Source organism: Bubalus kerabau, chromosome 11 (assembly GCF_029407905.1).
Source record: "Bubalus kerabau isolate K-KA32 ecotype Philippines breed swamp buffalo chromosome 11, PCC_UOA_SB_1v2, whole genome shotgun sequence".
Classification (NCBI taxonomy): Eukaryota; Metazoa; Chordata; class Mammalia; order Artiodactyla; family Bovidae; genus Bubalus; species Bubalus kerabau.
In genome coordinates this window covers 18146057-18166980 of record NC_073634.1, presented here as the reverse complement: position 1 = coordinate 18166980, position 20924 = coordinate 18146057, and the positions used below count along the sequence as shown (strand labels likewise).

Sequence of the window (20924 nt, the reverse complement as noted above, 5' to 3'; positions counted from 1 at the left end):
AAACTTAGCAAAGAATTACAGTAAGATCCAGCAATTCCACTCCTAGGTATATATATATCCAAAGGGGGGAAAAAAAAACCAAACTGATATTCAAATATATTACACTAATGTTCATAGTAAGACCATTCATTCACAACAGTCAAAAGGTCAGCCCATAAGCCCATCAATGGTTATACGGATAAACAAACTGTGGCATATATATACAATGGAATATTGTTCAGCCATAACAGATAACTAAGTACTGATTCATGCTACATGAATGAGTCTCAAAAACAATATGCCAATTCAAAGCAGCAGACAATGTTACAAAAGGTATGACTGTAACATATTGAATGATTCCATTTTTATGAAATATCCAGAGTACTTAAAGCAGAATGCAAAGTGGTAGTTATCAAGGTTAGGGGGAGGGAGAAATGGGGAGCAAACGCTTATATTTAAGAATAAATACAAGAAATTTTTATCAGTTTTTAAAATAATCTATCAGGAATAGATTGAGTAAAGCATCTAAGGGCCTAAAGAGTCAATGACTCAAAATTAAACAGAGAAAGCAGAGAAAGGAATAGAGAGACATGAGCCAGATCTTCTAGGATGACTCTGTAATGGTTATCATATGTTTTCAATCATAGCAAGAAAGTCTGCTTCTATTTCTAGAAGGAGTACTTCTCAATTTCTTTTTTGTTCAGAATATGATGTGCAGAAAAATTTCTTTTGGGGATAGAGGACATATTAAAAACGTGAATGTTGTAGAGAAATTAAAAAAAAAAAAGACTGAGAACCACTGGTTTATTAATATAACCTCAAACTCAGTAAAGGTCAATTCTTATTATGATTACTGTTGACTATAAAATTAATTCTGTAATAAGAATCCTTCTTTAAAGAATTTTCATTAAAATATTTGCATTTAAGTATTAATTTCAAGGGTACTTTGCAAGTATTTTAATAGGAACATTTTAACAAAGAATATTATATACAAACAATACTTTCATAAGTTGATCTGAAGAGTTGGATGAATCTATGACTGAATAATTCCATCTTTCACATTTTATAAAATAAACTGTTACCACTAGAATAATTAGGGTTATTGAAAAAAACAGCTATTTATTTTTTAAAAAAACATTTCTAAATGTAAAGTATAACATATTTACAGTAAGAACACAAAACAAGTATGTAAAGCTTAATGAACGGAAAACAACTTAACCATGCAGGTCAAGAATTAAACCACTGCATGCAAGAAACTGTCCTTGTTCCCTCATACCCACATTCCTCTACAAAACTAATTATAATCCTGTTTTTTCTACTCATGACTTCCATTCTTCTCTTTATAACTTTACCACCTAAACACGAAACTCTAATCACTATAACTTATTTTTATTTTTAACATTATGTAAGCGGAATCATGATGCATATACTTCTTTATATCCAGCTTGTTAGCTGTGATTATAAAACTCATCAGTTCTATTGTATGTAGTTGGCCATAGCTGTTTACTTTCATTACCTTCTAGTATTCTATTACGTAATAGATTACAGCTTATTTGCCCACTCTACTGTTTTTTACATTACTTATTGTATTAAATTCTGTTGTCTTTACATTATTACAAGTATGGTGGGACAATTTTGAAATCTTACACACTGTGATTGATGTGTACTCAGTACTAAAGGTTTTCACTTGTACTTCTCTGGTAACTAAAGCAATAGATCAACTTTTCACATTTGCTGAATATTTACTTTGCCTCTTCTGGTGAAGTACTCATTCAAGCTTTCATCTGGTATTTTCTATCCCATTGTCAGCTTTTTCCTTCGGGAAATATTTTTAATAATTACATTTAATTATTTTTAATTGAAGGATAATTGCTTTACAATATTGTGTTGGTTTCTGTCAAACACCAATATGAATCAGCCGTAGATGTACATATGTCCCCTCCCTCTTAAACCTCTCTCCCACCTCCTTCCCCATGCCACTCTTCTAGGTTGTTATAGAAAATTAGTTTGAGTTCCTTTTGGAAATTTTGGAAGCTCTTTAAATATTCTGGATATAAGTCCTTTATCAGATATATACAAATATAGCCTCCCATTCTGTGGCTTGCCCTTTTACTCTCTTAAATTCTGGAATTGATTGATCATAAGGTATCTCTTACTTTTTTTGGTAAAACAGTATTGTTATACGTTGAACAATACTATATACATTTAGATTCACCATCCATTTAGAATTAATGTTTGCATTTAGAGCATAGTAGGGTCTAAAGATTTTTGTTCCATATGAATATTTAACTGACCCTATCACCATTTTGTTCCAGAGTCACCTCTGTCATACTATCAGAAAACTCTATATATGTAGATGTCTCTATTGTCTGCTGGGCTTCAATCTAACCTTCTGTAAATATCATAGCTTAACAGTAAGTTTCAAAATATGAGACTACTAGATATATTGTTCTTATTTGAAAATGTTCTGGCTATCCTTGACCCTTTGAGTTTCTGAATGAATTTTACAATCAGCTTGTCAATTTCCTCCAAAACAAACCTGGAGTTCCATCAAACTTAAGAATCATTTTGAAAAAAAACAAAAAAAAAAAGAATCAATTTGGTGGGACTTCTCTGGTCCAATGGTTAAGACTCCATGCTCCCAATGCAGGGGCGATGGGTCCTATCTCTAGTCAGGGAACTAAGATCCCACATGCTGTAAACTGAGCAAAAAAAAAAAAAGAAAAAGAATCAATTTGTGAAGAAATATTAATGAAATGTTGTATTTTCTACTTCATGAGAGGTAAACATGGACAGAGACTTCAGTTTATTAAAGTCTAATTAATAAGTATCTGTTTACAAAGTTTTATATATTTTATGATGAGAGGTCTTACATATATTTTTCATATTTATTTCTAGATATTTCCTATTTTTGATGCTAAAGGACATCTTTAAAAAGCTCTTTTTATGTTTGTTGCTGGAATACAGAAATGACTTATTTTTATATATTGAAACTGGAAATTATATCCTCATCAAACTCACTTATGCCATTATTTATTTTTGGAATTTCTATAAATACAATCAAATCATCTCAAGAGAATCAGAGTCACTTTTTCTTTCTTCTTTTCTTTCTTATTTTTCTTGTCTTATATACTGACTAGAACCTTACTGTACTGACTAGAACCTTTCAAAAAGGAAAAGGGATCACAGTATAAATTCAGTGTATCCTGGTAAATGGAAAAGCTTTTTAAGCTATAACATCTTTTTTGTTTAAGTAGATGGATTAACTTAAGGCTTTCTGAAAGAGCCTAAGAAAAAAAAGAACAATTCATTTTATCCTCTTTTAAATAATCTTTTTGTTTATTTGTTTTAGGGGCAAAAAAAATAATAATAATAAAAAAATCAAAACAAAACAAACTGCGTTCCCCAGCCTCTGAAATACTAATTACTTCAGAAAAAACTATGCCTGTACTCCATGAATCTAACAATTTTTCATGATCTAAAGAATTAAAACTGAACCTACCTCTGTCTGATTGAGGCTAGAGTTTGGAACTCGTGGGGCATGGTGGCTCAGAGCAGACAGACAGACAAGAATGAGGTGGAGTGCCCCAATTTCCAAAGCCATCCTCCGAAGAAGCACACCATCATCAGTTGTCAAAGGTGTGGTGCTAAACAAGCTACGAAGGACATGGAAAGGAAGGGTTGGGAGCACATTGGCTGATGGAGATTGCAAGATATGACCTAGATTAAAAGAAGAGAACTCAAAATTAAAAAATATTTACAACCACAATAATAAACAACACAGAAGACTCACAAATTTATAATGACAATATAAAATTTTATCATTATATTTATTAAAAAGCCACAAAAAATACCATAAATGAAATTAAATACTTAATATTTAATGTGTCCAAAAAGACATCAAATATATAAACTCCAAAAGAAAGTTGAAATATATTCATATGATACTTGTTATAGACTATGTCAAAATTATTATAATCTAAAAATTTAAACTAAAAACTAAGAACTAAAAATGCAGCATTAAAACTTCCTTACAAGAATATGAAAGTCTTGCCCTGGAAGTAGTTTCAACCATGAATGCAAGAGTGAAAGAATTTTGTTTTGTTTGCAATAAAGTCTTCTACTATGTTCTAGCTACAGAGTGTTAAATGTAAAACAAAACAAACAAAAAAACACTTCTACATGAATGGCAGATGAAACAACCACTGCAAAAAGATATATCAAAATCATGCTTTTTAATAGACATTACTGTTTATTCACTAGAAATAGTTTGAAATGGCCTAAAGACAATTCTTTTCCTTTTCAGTTTAGGGTTATACCTACTGTCTCATAGTAAGAGTCCTAAATTACCATGGTTCTTACACTCTAGATACTTAAAAAAATTAGCTCAAGCAATTAGAAATTTCTGATCTATTAAAATAAGTATACATAATTTATATCTGAAAATAAGCAATCAGGATGTATTTAGTATAGAGACACTGTAATTTAATAAGAGTTATGAACACATTTAAAATTATGTCAACATTTTTGAAGAATTTCATCAATATGAAAACACACACAAAAAAGTACATACACAATACTTGGTAGCTTCCAAGTTAAAGGATTCATGAATAAATGCATATAATTTTATTGGATTATATGTACTTTGTTGTATAGGGTTTAACACTGCATACTCCCTAAATAGTATGTGAAAGACATCACCTCTAATCAAAACCACGTGATTTTAAAATAACATGAAAAAAAATTCTGATTCTCAAATGTAATGGTCATTCCCTGAAGAACTAGAGGTAAACCAAATGAAAATATACTTTCCAGGCTACCACCCTATGATTTTTCTTTGTTTCCTTCTATTAACAAAACTATCAGCCCAATGGAAATAACCATCATAGCTTTCTGTTATTATTCTCTAATATCATTATATTATAAAATAGATTATTATTACATTTTCTTCATTTTGTTCTCCTTCATCTAAATATTTTTACCAGATTGACAGAAAAAGTCTTTAAAAAGATTCTCATCACATCACTACATCACTTAACGTATTTTAATAAATCTTACCAGATTCACAGAAAAATTCTTTTAAAAGATTCTCATCACATTACTACATCACTTAACATATTTTAATAAATCTTAATTGTTTGTTATTCAGAATAAAATCTGAAGGTCTTAAGAAGACCTTCTTAAGGTCTTTTCCATGATCTGTTATCAATAACAGCTTTTTAAATGAGTTCTCTGTGCTGCTTTATGCAAATTTTATCTCCCTCTCATATAACATGAGCACATAAACACTGCTCAAAGCAGTCCTTCTTTCTGAAATAACCATTCTCAGTCTACAACTGACGATTTCCTTCAAGGGCCCACTAAAAACTATAATGCTGTTTTATTCATAAGAAAATAATCTCACACTTGTAAGTCTCCATAATACTGTACTTCTCTCAAGGCTTTTATAACTTGTTAAGTCTATATGTGTATAGACATTCCTCATTGCTATTACTGTAGCACATTAGCTACTTGATGGCAGGATCTAAATAGCTCCTTCATCTTTAAATGCCTCCAAAGATGACCAGCAATTTTGTAAGCACAACTGAATTAATTTCACACAACCCACCTACATTAAATTTTATTAGTAACACTCAACACTTACTTCCTTCTCCATCATCTGTAACTCCCAAAACCAAGCGAAGAAGGCACTGGGCGTGTTTTCTCTCTTTCAGCAGCACTTCAGCATAACCCGGAAGCCGAAGAAATAATCCAAAAGCAGCCAAAGAATGGGCAGGTATGGGAGACATGGTCTGTACTGCTGACTTGATTGGTGGAGGTTCGGCCGCAATGGTTTCTGGCGCTTCATAAACTAATTCCCCTGATTGTTCAATAGTCACCCATTCAAACTGATCACTATCCTTTGGTTTTTCCTGAGTGGTAGATGTTACAACCGGAGCACTCACCTAAATTAAAAACAATTTTGTTTGGCTATCTGTATGTTTCAACATCAGGTTCAAAGTAAAGGCTTGAATTCAAATGATCTCTTTAAAATATAAGAATATAAAAATCAATTAAGTATGTATAGCTGAATCACTTTGGTGTACACCTGAAACTATCAACTAAACTCAAATTTGAAATAAAAAAAATGTTTTTAAAACAATAAAAGGACATGTTTTTAAAAATGAGTTACAAGATGCCACAAGTTGTACCAAGTATTTCTACCCTAAAAGTTACTATTTTCTCCTTTGTAATTAGTTAAGTATCTATAGACAGAGTTTTTGAGACTACGTAAATTCCTTGTTTCCAACTCAACTTTGATCATTAGAGTTAGCATTTGTATAATGTTTGCAAGAAATAATAATTATGGTAGCTGCCAAATGGTGTTTTCTTTCTTTCATGAATTCTACATTTATTGGTTGGCAGTGAACTGTACACAAAAACATTTCCTTCTTCTTCATCTATTTATTCATTCATTTATTAACTTAATTATTAATTAATTCTAAAGTTACTCTGCAAGTAATCATCTGTTACTATCATTTTATCTCATGACCAAGTAGAATCAGGGTTGGTCAGTGGAACCCTCTTAAAGCAGACTTCTGTATCTACGTTCAACTTTTATATTCTCTGCCCGAATCCTAGAATTTTTCCAAGGGGCACTGATTTCTTTTAGTGGAAATGATACTTTACAAAGCAGATATGGGACACAGGTATGTACACACTGCCCAAGGCAGTCTGACTCCATGCTCTATAAGCAAACAAATCTAGGAAAAACATGTATAGACACATGTATGTGTGACCGGGCTTCCCAGGTGGCTCAGTGGGTGAAGAATTTGCCTGCAATGCAGGAGACACAGGAGACATGGGGTATGGCAACCACTCCAGTATTCTTGCCTGCCTGGAGAATCCCATGGACAGGTGAGCCTGGTGGGCTACAGTCCATAGGGTCGGAAGGAGTTGGACATGACTGAAGCAACTGAACATCAAGTCAAGACATACATATATATGACTACATATATAGATAAGCTTTCTAGCCTGAACTTTTCTATGTGTCATGGTCATGAAAAACAAAGATAACGTAGTTGTTACAGGTTAAAGGAGACTAAAGAGACAACTAAATGCAATATATCAATATGATCCTGAATTGAATCTATGACCACAATCTTCCTCAAACCATGCCAAAGAAAGTGATTTTTTTTCTTTTCCTTCTTCAGAACATTAGTGGGGCAACTGGCAAAATGTGAATAAGAGCTGTTCACTGACTTATTTTATTGTTAACCACAGGTAGTATTTTCTTCTTTCTTTCCATGTCTGTCTGTTTTTTAATTATACATCATACATTATTGACGAGATGTTATAACAACTCTTACTTTTATAATTAAGAGTTTAGTTTTATTTTAGAAAAGGGTCAAATTACTAGTGGGTCAGTTTTATATTAAAAAATGCTTTAGCTTTGTATTAGAAAACAGTTAAATTACTTGTGGGTCAATCTTAAACTCATGGAGCTTTTATAAATTTATTAAAGTCTGTTGTAGTTTTACCATTATTTTTCAAGTGAGTCCCTGATTACCGGGATGTCATCTATACCCTTTAATGTGTGACTCATTTGAAATCTCAATAGAAAAGCTGAAGATTTTTACCTCTAACTTGGAAGGAATAGAATTACAAATTCTGTCTCTTTTATGCTGGACAGACACTGACATGTCTGGACAGTTCGTTCAGCCTTCCAGTTTTCTCTCAAGAACCCTAAATATTCAGGAGCCAGCTGTAGTTGTGCAAAACTTCCCATGCAGAATTTGGAGTACCCCATCTATGAGTCCCTTCTTCCTGAATTTCCCCCCTTTTAATCTCCAGCCAGAATGGAAGAACCAAACTCCTCCAAAGCTTTTGCATGAATTCTATCATCTCACCCCACAGAGACTGAGGAGTAGTCTCAGAAGATTAATCTCACCCAATGTGGTTTTATTCTCTTCATGTTTAAATCTTCTCCAACACGTGCCTACTTTTGGTCACTCTCAAGAGCCTTTAAACAACTGCTTTCTCTTGTTTCTTTTCTTTGAAAGATAGTCTGTGCAGACTTAATATATAAGGAGAGTTCATCATAAACCGACTATTCTATATTACTAATTTACCTTTTATGGAAAGAGTAGTGGTGGTTGAGGAAAATGTCCAAAATCTTCTTCATTGGGTATAAAATTCTAGGATGGCAGATTTTTTTTTTTTTTACATTTCAAAGAAATAATTCCCTGGCTCCCAAGGTGTCTGATGAAAGGTTATTTGCCAGAATTATTGTTACTGTTTTGAAAGAAATGGGTTTACTGCTTTTTGGCTGGTTTTAAACTTTTCTCTTGTTTTTAAGTAGTTTATCATAAATGTTCTTAGGCATGAATATCCTACTTGGGGTGTAGAGGGCTTCTTGAATTTCGGATTGAGTTTTTTTTATCAGTTTTGGAAAATTTTCTTCCTTTCAGTATTGTTTCTGTCCTTGTTTCAATTCACTCTTTTTCTGTGACCATAAATACACATTAGAATTTTTCACTTCTAGCTACATGTCCATATAGCTGTCATGTTCTTTTCATTCCTTACACATTCTATGCTTCAGTCTGGATTATTTCTTTTGACATAGCTTCTCTACTAATAATTTTGTAATCTTTTAAGTGTTTAATCTATTGAAAAACCCATCTAACAGTTCCTAATATGAAATATTAGACATTTCCAACCCATTCTGTAAGACAGTATTGCCCTGATGCCAAAACAAGATATGCTATGCTAAGTCACTTCAGTCGTGTCCGACTCTGTGAGACCCCATAGACAGCAGCCCACCAGGCTCCCCCGTCCCTGGGATTCTCCAGGCAAGAACACTGGAGTGGGTTACCATTTCCTTCTGCAATGCATGAAAGTGAAAAGTGAAAGTGAAATTGCTCAGTTGTGTTCAACTCTTAGCGACCTCACAAGCTCCTCTGTCCATGGGATTTTCCAGGCAAGAGTACTGGAGTGGGTTGCTATTGTGTCTTGATTTATCTGAGGCACCAGCAAACACTGAAAGCCACATCCTTGGCTTTCTCTCCAGAGCACACTTTTCTGATAACAAATCTCTAATTTTAGCATCTTCTCTCAATTTATCTTTTTCCTCTCACATTTTACTATTAGTACCAAGAAGAAAACAGGTAATTTCACACTTAGATTGGAAATTCAGCTGAATATCCAAGTTCATCACTTACAAGTCCTGCTTTCCACATACAGGACACAAACATGCTAAGATTTCTATCACTAAAAGACAGGGAGTCTCCTTTCCTCCAGTTTCCAATAACATTTTCCTCATTTCCTACTAAACTATACCACTAGTACTTTTAACATCCATATTTATACCAACAATCTGCTTAACCCAATTTAGGTATTCTCTATGACACTTCCCTGGTGGCTCAGATGGTAAAACGTCTGCCTACAATGCAGGAGACCAGGGTTCAATCACTGGGTTGGGAAGATCTCCTGGAGAGGGAAATGGCAAGCCACTCTAGTATTCTTGCCTGGAAAATACCATGGATGGAGGAGCCTGGCAGGCTACAGTCCATGGGGTCGAAAAGAGTTGGACACGACTGAGCGACTTCACTTCACTATGATATATAGGTTCTCTCTATCATGATCCTCATTTTCTTCTGGGCTCTCACTGGACAAGGCTTTACCATGCATATTTCTACTAATCGTCTGTTCAAGGCAATTTATATCATGCTCCTCAAAATTCTTCCATGACAAATATTCAATTCTAAAGTCACTTTCACTCTTTTGGGTATTTATTATAGCAGCACTTGGTCTCCAATCACTGTAATGAACCATACTGAATACTGAACTAGGAAAGTCATTTTCACTGAGCAACAATAATCTTGAGAATGTTGGGAGTTTTTTCCATTTCAAACTTTTAGCTATATCATTACAATTTTTAGAAAGCAATGAAATTTTACTCATATTTTTCTGTGACAGTCATCTTATATCCTGGTTATATTAAAAAATAAAAATAACATAAGTTCTTTGAATAGAAGTAATAACCATTTATCTAAATAGGTATTATTGTGGGTTTAACTGTATCCTCCCAAAGATATGCTCAAGTCCTAACCCCCAACACCTGTGAATGTGAACTTATTTGAAAACAGGGTCTTTGCAGATGTAATCAATTAAGAGATGAGGTCACACTGGCTTAGGGTGGACCTCAAATCCAATGAACAGTGTTTTTATAAAGAGCGGGAGATATAGATAGAGAAAAGGAAGACAGCCATGTAAAAATGCAGACAGAACTGGAGTGCTGTAGTTAGAGGGCAATGAATGCCCTTGCTATGCTATGCTAAGTCGCTTCAGTCGTGTCCGACTCTGTGTGACCCCAGAGACAGCAGCCCACCAGGCTTCCCCGTCCCTGGGATTCTCCAGGCAAGAACACTGGAGTGGGTTGCCATTTCCTTCTCCAATGCATGAAAGTGAAAAGTGAAAGGGAAGTCGCTTAGTCGTGTCCGACTCTTAGCGATCCCATGGACTGCAGCCTACCAGGCTCCTCTGCCCATGGGATTTTCCAGGCAAGAGTACTGGAGTGGGGTGCCATTGATTTCTCCATGAATGCCCTTAACTGTCAGCAATAATCAGAAACTAAGAAGAGGTAAGGAAGGATTCTCCCCTAGAGCCTTCAATGTGAGCATGGCTCTGGTGACACCTTGATTTCAGACTTACAGCCTTCTGACCTGTAAGAAAATTAAATTTCTGTTGTTTTAAGCCACCCGGTTTGTGGTACTTTGTTACAGCAGCCCTAGGAAACTCATACATACATAAACTTGTACACACACACACAAAGTAAATAAAATTACAGAGAATAATTTCCCTACCTCAATCAACAAAAATAAAGAACATCCTATTTACAACTCTCCATGCATCACACACTTCCTTCATTTAATAAAAGGACATTTAAAGTACACCCCTCAATGACAGTAACATTAACAGACAGGGGAAGAAGTTAAAGTTTTAAAAATGACTTAAATAGAAATGGCACTTAAAAGGAAATAAAAGTGAAGCAAAAAGACATAGACATAGTGTATTTGGGTAGAAGTATATACTACTATTTCACTCCCCTATTTTCTAGTAGTATCTATAGTTAGGGGCTTCCCTGGTGGCTCAGAGGTTAAAGCATCTGCCTGGAATGTGGGAGACCCGGGTTCAATCCCTGGGTCGGGAAGATCCCTTGGAGAAGGAAATTGCAACACACTCCAGTACTCGTGCCTGGAGAATCCCATGGATGGAGAAGCCTGGTAGGCTAAAGTCCATGGGGTCGCAAAGAGTTGGACACGACTGAGCGACTTCACTTTCACTTTCATCTATAATTAACATCACATCTTAAGCAGCATAAAAATAAAAACACCATTGTGATGATCTTGGCAAATGTGCTTGGTTTACATTGCATCCTAAAGGAAATCAGTCCTGAATATTCATTGGAAGGACTGATATTAAAGCTGAAACTCCAATACTTTGGCTACCTGATTTGAAGAGCTGACTCATTTGAAAAGACCCTGATGCTGGGAAAGATTGAAGGCAAGAGGAGAAGGGGATGACAGAGGATGAGATGGTTGTCGGATGGCATCACCGACTCAATGGACATGAGTTTGGGTAGATTTCAGGAGATGGTGATGGACAGGTAGGCCTGGTGTGCTGCAGCCCATGGCATGGCAAAGAGTCAGACACAACTGAGCGACTGAACTGAATTCTTAGAAAGCTCCATATAGGCTGAGCTTTGAAAGATTTATACAATACTCAAAGATTTTAAGGGAAACGGTACTTCCAAAGGTTAAGTTAAACCTAAACAAAAAAACAGGTCTTTGCCATGAATGATATAATTAATTGGGAATCTTATCTTACCTGTTGAATTACTTCTGGATATAGCATGGGTAGTCTTTCTGCAATAAGAGCCAGTCCACCCATTCCTGCAAAAACTTGTAATGGTGACTGAATGGGACAGGTTTCAAGTAAAGATTCATCCAATATCCCATCCATACATTCATCACTTGGAGTGAGAGCCTCATCATCGGGACAACTACCAAGTAAATCTCCATGATCTAGAAGAATAATTGCAAATAACAGCTAAAAGAGAGGATCTATTTTTATAATACTTTTTCATTTACAAAGCAGATGCTATTGCCATCTCTCTATTCAACAAAAGGGCATAATTATCCTGCTATTCAGATTTAGTTATTTTAAAGCTAGATGCTACAAAAATATTTAAATAACTTCTGATGTTGCTCCCTATAGTTGTTTCACTACGTGGTCTAGTCAGGATCAGCATCATATTGAGAGCTTTTGAAATGTAGACTCTCAGTTCGTACTCTGGACCTACTGAATAGGAGTCTGCAATTTTATAACGTCCTGTAGGTGATTTGCAAGCACACTGAAGTCTGAGAAGTACTATTCTTTAGGGCAAATAAGTAAAACATCAGAGACTTCAGAAAATATTAATGTATGTGCCTGTGATGCTCTAAAAGTATTCAATTAGGAAAAACTGAATAGTGACAAAAAATTTTCTTACTGAAAACTGAAAATTATACCATATTGATTAAATCTGAATCACTCACAGAGGAAAACCAAAAGCTCATGTTCACATACAACCAGATCCTACGAACATTAAAAGAGACAAATTATCCTGCTGAAAATTTGGGCAAAGGAAATGTATTAAAATTTATTAAAGAGCACAAAGGGCTAATAATTAAAAACTGAACTTTAAGCAAGGGAAAAATTGAAGATAAATAAGATACCATATCCCACACTATGAAAATCATTGCTTAAATAGCATTTATAGTAGTGAAATACTAGAATCAGAATGCTTCAACAACTGTGAAACAGATAAATTGTTACATCCATATAAAAATAGGAAGTAAAAATGCACATTTAGAAATATTTCATTGAATATATAAAAATAAAAAGGTAAGAAACTGTATGATCCCACTTTTGAGAGAAAAAATGTTTATGAGCACAAAATATCACTCAGTATAAATTATCAGTAAATTGGAAATTCTAAATGGGGCCCACACTTTGATTATAAAATTATGAACAATTAACATGGCTCATTCAGAAATAATATTTTTTAAAAATTAGGAAGTCCCTGGCAATCCAGTGGTTAGGACTCCATGCTTTCACTGCTGAGAGCCCGAGTTCAATCTATGATCGGGGAACTAAGATTCAACAAACTGAATGGTGTAGCCAAAGGGGGGAAAAAAATTAAAACATATGGGCCCATAAAAAATAAAGTAATGCTACACAAGGAATTAACATTAATTTCCAACAGAAATAATGGCAATTTTCTATATTCACAAATAGTCATAAAGAAAAAAAGGTATCTCAAGCTGATGTAATAAAATGTACATTAAGTAATCAGCTACAGAAATCCCTGCCTGCTCAGATTACAGACTGTAACTTAAAAGAAGTACCGTACACGTACCTTTTTCAGGGTGCAGTCTTTTAAAAGAATCTGTTTTTGACAGACTTGGGTCTGTGATAACTCTGGATCCCAATTTAACAGTCAGATCTATTGAACGGTAACCTTGAGGAAGTTTTCGGTCATATAGCAGAGTTAAAAGTTGAGCAAGCGTCATTTCAGCTGGCAACGGCTGGCCTAAAAATGACATAACTAAGTTAAAACTGGAATCCAAGAGGGAGACGTTTACTTGATTCAATTTATTCAATCACTTAATGCTTTTACTAAATTACAGGTTAAGAGTTTGATTCTGACACCAATTTCAAAACAATATAAAAACAGCCAACAGAAAGTTTACAAAACTCAAATCTGTTTCTGACAAGTGTAAACAATAATGTCTATACAAAGTGATGGACAGGGAGGCCTGGCATGCTGCAGTCCATGGGGTTGCAAAGAGTCAGACACCACTAAGCTACTGAACTGAACTGATACAAAGTGTTAATTAGTTACTAACCAAATTCCACTAAGATCTTCTGAGCATTGGTGAACAGAGAGAAAAAAAATTTCCATAAATCTGGAGTTGGCAAATCTTTTCCAAAAAGGCTAGATAATAAATATTTTAAGCTACAGCGGTTATACGGTCTCTGCTCCAACTACTACCTCTACTGTAGCATGAAAACAACTATGGCCAATACATAAATGAATGGGCATAGCTGCACTCCTATGTAAAGGTATTTTTAAATTATTTATTTCAACTGGAGGATAATTTCTTTACAATATTGTGGTGGCTTTTGCCATAAATCACCCACGGGTGCACATGAGTCCCCCCGTCCTGAATCCCCTCCCGACCTCCCTCCCCACCCCATCCTTTAGGGTTGTCCCAGAGCACCAGCTTTGAGTGCCCTGCTTCATACATCAAACTTATACTGGTCATCTATTTTACATATGGTGATATACATGTTTCAATGCTATTCTTTCAAATCATCCCACCCTCCCCTTCTCCCATATAGCCCTAAAGTCTGTTCTTTACACCTTTGTCTCTTTTGCTGTCTTGTACATAGAATGGGTATAGCTGTATTCCTATGAAAATGTTTTTATAAAAAGAAACATCCAGTCTACCTGGCATACTTTACTGACCTCTGTAGAAATCAACAATGTCTAAAGCTAAGAAGTAAAATCCAAAGTTAGTTGGCAGTTTGATTATAATGATACAGCACACACATGCAGATAAAATGGCTATTACCTCGACAAAAGGAAAGTATACTGGTCAAAGAATATGATTCAGGAAGAGAGGAAGCTTAACTATCAGGACTACATCTAAGAATTCCACTGCTAAAACTAGTTCTTTAAAATTAACCTCACGCTATGTCCTGTATAACTTGTTATGAATTAACGAAAACATTAATTTTACTGATCATTTTATAGCACATTCATAACAAAATTTAAGAAGCTAGTGCAAAACTGCAACATTATAATGTTTAAAAAGGGTATTAAATAAGTTACTTTCTTTTTATTCTCACTTTTCTTGGAGAGATCTGTATGGATAAAAGTCTCACCAAATTATTTATCTCATCAACAGCATCTGATTAAACATGATTTTGGTTATGACACGTGATTTATTCATTTGTAAGATTACTAAAATTTCTGATATGCTTTATCATTGTGAACATTACCAGCTAAGAGTTTGTGGAAGAGGTGAAACACAGGGACTGTAATTATTTTGCTGGCAGCGTCTGCTCCTGAGGAGGCACTTCCTGTTTTATCAGGCATTGTCCTCCCTCTCCTGGATGGTGGGCGAGGTGGCGTAGACGACACAGCACGTTTAGATTGGGATTTCAGCCCTAAAACAAACAAAAACCTTATATAGCCAACACACTAATGAAGTAAAAGTGAATTTCTACAATATATTACTAAAGCACCAGGAACACCAAAAGACTCAAATATTTCTTTTCCTGTAGTATCTAATCTCTTGATCCTATTTGTATTTGATCCTATTTGTCATTTATTATACTTCATGAATTACTGGACATGATTTAGCAACTAAACAACCACAATGAATAACTGGATGCATGTGTAACTATTTTTCAAGAAAGTATAAATTAATTCCTGTATTCTCTGAAATACATGTAGATGAGCATCCATTTACTGGAAAGTAATTTTGTGCAAATATATACTGAAAAGCTTGTGTTCTTAATTTTTCTCTGAGAAAGAACAGATTAAACCAATATGTCTTCTATTTAAGAAGAAATGTAATCTAGGTTGAGCTTTCTCTTCTGAACTAAGAATTTTGTTAAGAAAAACATCCTCCAAGATTATCCCTTATCTTGACCAATTTTTCCTCTTCCTGCATCTAATATAGTAAAAACTCAGTTTTCAACCAATTTTCTTTTGAAGATTTTTATTTTCTAATTTTATGGAATGAGCACAATATCATAAGTGAAAACTACTGAATACTTTTTCAATTTGTATTTTATATTAAAAAAAAAGTTACAGAAAAACTCCTTAAGACTTAGTGAACTTTTAAAGAGTATAAGTGTCTGTACACTGTCAAGTTGAAATGCAGCATCTAAACTATTAACACATGTTCAGTATCTGATGAGATACAATAAGCACAAAATAAGTTTAATAATTCCAATGCCAAAGAGTAACTGATGTCTGGTACAACCATTGTGTATTTAATATTAAGACATCATTACACCAGCTTTTTACATTAATACTGTTTATTACATGAAGTTCCTATAAATATGTTACACTTTATAGAAACCAACAAAATCAAGATTATATACGAAAAAATCATACCTGAAGCAACAACAACACTGTAATTATCCTGAAATCCATTTTCTGCCTTAACTTTTTCTTTTTCTTCATGGTTTTTCTTTTCCTTGTCATCTTTTTGTTCACTGATTAGTTTAGCAGTGATACTTGGTGTATCTATAAGAAATTTTTGTGTAAAATACATTGATTCTCAAAAATCATTAAGAAGGGAAATAATATCTTAGGGGACTTTACGCAAGATTATAACTAACACAAAGGCAATATAAATGGTCTGGAAAAAATATTATGAAGGCAAGTGTGATACATTCAATTCTCATTGATTTTATCAATGAAAGGGATTCATCATTCTCCTTAGGCCAGGATACCTAAACTCCAATCTCTAAAAAATATTTTTTATATTATAATGGTACTACCTCTAAAGGCAGTTTTTAAAACTATTATCAAGAACTTCTGTTTTATTTTAGGCATAGATCAATCTGCTTATCACCTGTATATATATATTTCAGTCCTCACAACATGCATATCAAGGAAAAATATTATTTTCAAAATAAGGAAACAGTCTTAGCAAGGTTACTGATACAATCTGTAAATGGCAATATGGAACTCAAGCTTCGGATTAATCCTAATATGCATTACATTAGAATTCTCCTGCTACAAATAGGAGTATAACCAAACAAGTTTAAGGAACAGAGGTTGCTGGTTTTATTATTTTTATTTGGCTAGGAATCTTAGATAAAATGACATATTTTACAAGTACTTTAAGAATGAATACCAAGGACTTTCACAGATAGTCATTACTCTGAATTAATATTTTCTTTCATGCTTTTGAATATGGCATGCTATTATAAATCATGAAATAAATGATGACCATACAATGATCTTATTTAACCACTGCTGCTGCTGCTGCTAAGTCGCTTCAGTCGTGTCCAACTCTGTGCGACCCCACAGACGGCAGCCCACCAGGCTTCCCCGTCCCTGGGATTCTCCAGGCAAGAATACTGGAGTGGGTTGCCATTTCCTTCTCCAATGCATGTAACTGAAAAGTCAAAGCGAAGTCTCTCAGTCATGTCTGACTCTTAGCGACCTCATGGACTGCAGCCCACCAGGGTCCTCCGTCCATGGGATTTTCCAGGCAACAGTACTGGAGTGGGGTGCCATTGCCTTCTCCAATTTACTAAGAAACTCAAAAAGCACATGGGGGAAATGGGGAAAAAAGGACAGAGCTTCAGTGAGCTGCAAAACAACTTCAAGAGGCCTAATAAATGTGTAATTAGAATCACTAAAAGAGCAGAGTTATGGGAAGACAAATATATTCGAGAAACTAATAGGCAAAACATTTCCAAATCTGATGAAATTCATAAACACACAGATTTAAGTCAAAAAACTGAAATCATAAAAACATGAAGAAAACTACAGGCATATTATCTGATGATAGTAATGGTCAAACTGCTTAAAAACAATGATAGAAATTAAAAAAAAACAACAAACAATCATTATTTGAAAGCAATACAGTTAAAAGCAATAGAAGCAGGTAAAGGGACCACTTAAATAATTTTGGATTCTTTGTTTTCAAGAATATTAGTAAAATACATATGCACATGTTAATATATCATGAGATGTGACTAAAGAATACAAATACAGTTTAAAGACCAAAGTACTGCTGACCAGAGGTTAAAGCAGGCACTTAGAAGTTTCTGGTATTTGCTAAGGATAACTCAGTTGGACTTTTTAGTAGGATACTGTTCTTCCATAGACATCAGTTTTATTTTTAATTTTTAGATAATAAAGGGAGCTATTTTGCTCAATATTCTAAATGACAGAACAAGACATTTTAGAAAACAGAATTCATTTATGGTAAAGATAAATAAAATGTTAAACTTCCAGTTGTTTGGTACTATGTCTATACATTTCGATTAAGTTAAATGTTGTCATCTCAAAAGCGGAATTTCAGTACTCTTGTTCACTTCCTTCCTTTAATTAGAAATTTTTTCTTCATCATGTAAAAGGCACACTTTTAGAAAACTGAAATGTAGAAAAAAGTGTGTAAAATCAAATTTTCACAAAGTTTAGTTATAACAGGTAAGGTGGAGGTTTTCAAATAAGAAAAAAATGTTAGACATTTGTAATAGAATGTATTATAAATGTTAGAATATAACACTTTACTGTGTAATATGTAAAATATAGCAAAGTATTATTATAATATGCACACATTCGTGTTAGATGCAGTGTCTAAAACCGATAAAACAATCTTTTCTACTTTATTTTCTCAAAGTGATCATATTTACTCATGTGGTTTAACTTACTGTCTATGTAAGTATGTTTGGTGTGCTTAGTCGCTCAGTCGTGTCTGACTCTGCAACCCCATGGACTGCAGCCTGTCAGGCTTCTCTGTCCATGGGGATTCTCCAGGCCAGAATACTGGAGAGGGTTGCCATACCCTCCTCCAGGGGATCTTCTCAAACCAGGGATCGAAGACAGGTCTCTTGCACTGCAGGCAGGCTCTTTACCATCTGAGCCACCAGGGAAGCGCAAGAATACTGGAGTGGGTAACCTCTCCCTTCTCCAGGGTATCTTCCCGACTCAGGAATTGAACCAGGGTCTCCTGCATTGCAGGCGAATTCTTTACCAGCTAAGCTACCAGGGAAGCCCAAATATGTATGGTAACAACTCCCCAGTCTCTTCAACTGAGTCTTTTATTTCAAATTTGGATTAATATTTCCAACTAATAAATAGATCACGCCAGTTTTTTGGGAACTCCTAACTTTTTCCAGTTAACAGTGTTGCTCAAAGACTTAGAAACACACTGATGTATATTTAAATTGCAAATATTTAAATTTTCAGCTTGTTTTTTATTCTGACAATATACAAAATATCATAAATACTCTGAGAGGCAGAGTATGTGTCCTACTCACTGTTACAGCCCTAGAAGAAATTACTGTGCTTACACATAGCAGATACTCAATGAATTCATCACTGACTAGGATTTCAGAAAGGCAAAAAAAGTGAAACTTACTACAGTTAACTGGCATTCTACCCCCAAAATGCTTTTACTTCAGAAACTTATATCCTATTTAAAGGCATCAACTGAGACCTCTTGAAACACAGATAAGAAATCTAGGGGAAAAATTCTGTCTTCCTCACTGTTATAAACAATCAAGTCACCAGCCGATTCTACCTACTGACCATTCATTTATCCCCTAGATTTAGTAAATGTTTATTACTTAGAATGCTGTCATTCAACCTAATATACTGTGCAATTCATCTACTATAAAATAGCTTTATAGTTTATCTCGAGAAAGTTCCATCAATAGCTTCCCAAAGCTTGTTGCCATTTCCAACTGCCCGTTCTGCCACTACTAAACACAACACACATAACAACAAAAGAATTACTGGTGCTGGAATGTATTATACATTTTGTACACAGCATCCATGTTTTGAAATGTGAAACCATCTTGACCATTTCATGTCATTAAATAGCTCCTGAGTGAATGTAATAAAATTATAAAAATGATAAAATTCCTATATACATATAACATAGTTACAGAAAAATAAATATTTAAATCTGACTTGCCTGACACTCTGTCCAGAACTTCTGATAATGTTGTTGAGACTGGCAAATGAAGTGTTCGGAATTTGTGGCCTGCTCCATACATTGGATGCTGGATGACGTGGCTAGTAGCATTAATTCTCCCCTTGTACAGCTGGAAATCAAGAAATAAAAAAGAGATTTTTTTGAAATATATGTCATTATATAATAACTTCAAAAGCATAAAAGAATAAAAATTCAGTAATGCATACAAAAATACACGAGCTTCTTTTTTGTATTTCTTCAAATGTGGCATGTCTGTCGTGATTTGTTGGTCAAATTTTGCATTAGCACTGTTATACCCAACAATCTGTCACTTTTCCTCCCAAATCAAATTATACTATTCACAGCAATTTACAACTAGGTTATTCCAGACAGAGAGTTAGCTGAGATTTCTAAGTCCTATCATTAAGTATAAAAGCTATCATTGTTTCATTCTGCTGTATTAGAAATTAGAACAGAGATAACTGTAAGCTCTGATATGAAAACATAAAATATCTTTACACACAGTTCATCATTAAGATTTAATTTAATTGTTAAATACTCACTGGACAGGGAGACTGAAGAAACATTGTCACTTTCTCATCCTCCAGCATCAACTGCAAAAATAATCTACGTACAAACCCTGAAATATTGCCTGATGTTGGAAGGTTCCCTCTTTGAGGAGATGTCTGAAACAGTTCACAGAGAACCTGACAAAGTGAGAGATTTAAAAAGTTAAACATGGCACTTCCAGCTTTTTACTTTAAAGAATACAGAGGAAATTTTAAATGTGGATTAATAAATATGCTTCAATTCATCAAATTAGCAATTAAAGAATATATTATTTCATCTTAAATGAGTAAGAGGTAGACATGAAGTTAAAAGTGAATCAGAAACTTCTGTGGATAAGAGAAGTTACTAGTACAGGGTTTTCAAAAAATACCTGGTGAAACCAAATTAATTTTAACTTCAATCAATATCTGAATGTGGTTACTATACAATAAAAATTCTGAAAAAAAACATATTAAAAATATAAAATAAAGCCTTAACAAGAAACTAAGAGAGAAAACTAGGACAGAAGACAATGGAACAGAAAGTTTCACTCTACCCAAAGGCAGAAACCAAATTTTCAAACACTCATATTTAAGGACTTAAATTGGTAATTTAAGCATTTCTTTCAAATTA

At 34.2% G+C, this 20924-nt stretch overlaps 1 protein-coding gene across 8 annotated transcripts in view; it reads right to left on the bottom strand.

Moving 5' to 3' along the window:
* Positions 1-20924, bottom strand: part of BIRC6 (baculoviral IAP repeat containing 6) — a 212807-nt gene that overhangs the window by 56321 nt on the left and 135562 nt on the right. For all 8 annotated transcript variants that reach the window (XR_008700176.1, XM_055539753.1, XM_055539755.1 and 5 more), the window contains 8 exons: positions 20306-20449; positions 19743-19872; positions 16196-16327; positions 15070-15237; positions 13421-13594; positions 11848-12044; positions 5624-5924; positions 3482-3699 (listed from right to left, as the gene is read on the bottom strand). Coding sequence is in view for 7 of the 8 variants with exons in the window: in XM_055539753.1 (XP_055395728.1) it covers positions 3482-3699; positions 5624-5924; positions 11848-12044; positions 13421-13594; positions 15070-15237; positions 16196-16327; positions 19743-19872; positions 20306-20449 (1464 nt within the window). In the remaining variant the exon portion in view is untranslated. The remainder of the gene's footprint in view (positions 1-3481; positions 3700-5623; positions 5925-11847; positions 12045-13420; positions 13595-15069; positions 15238-16195; positions 16328-19742; positions 19873-20305; positions 20450-20924) is intronic.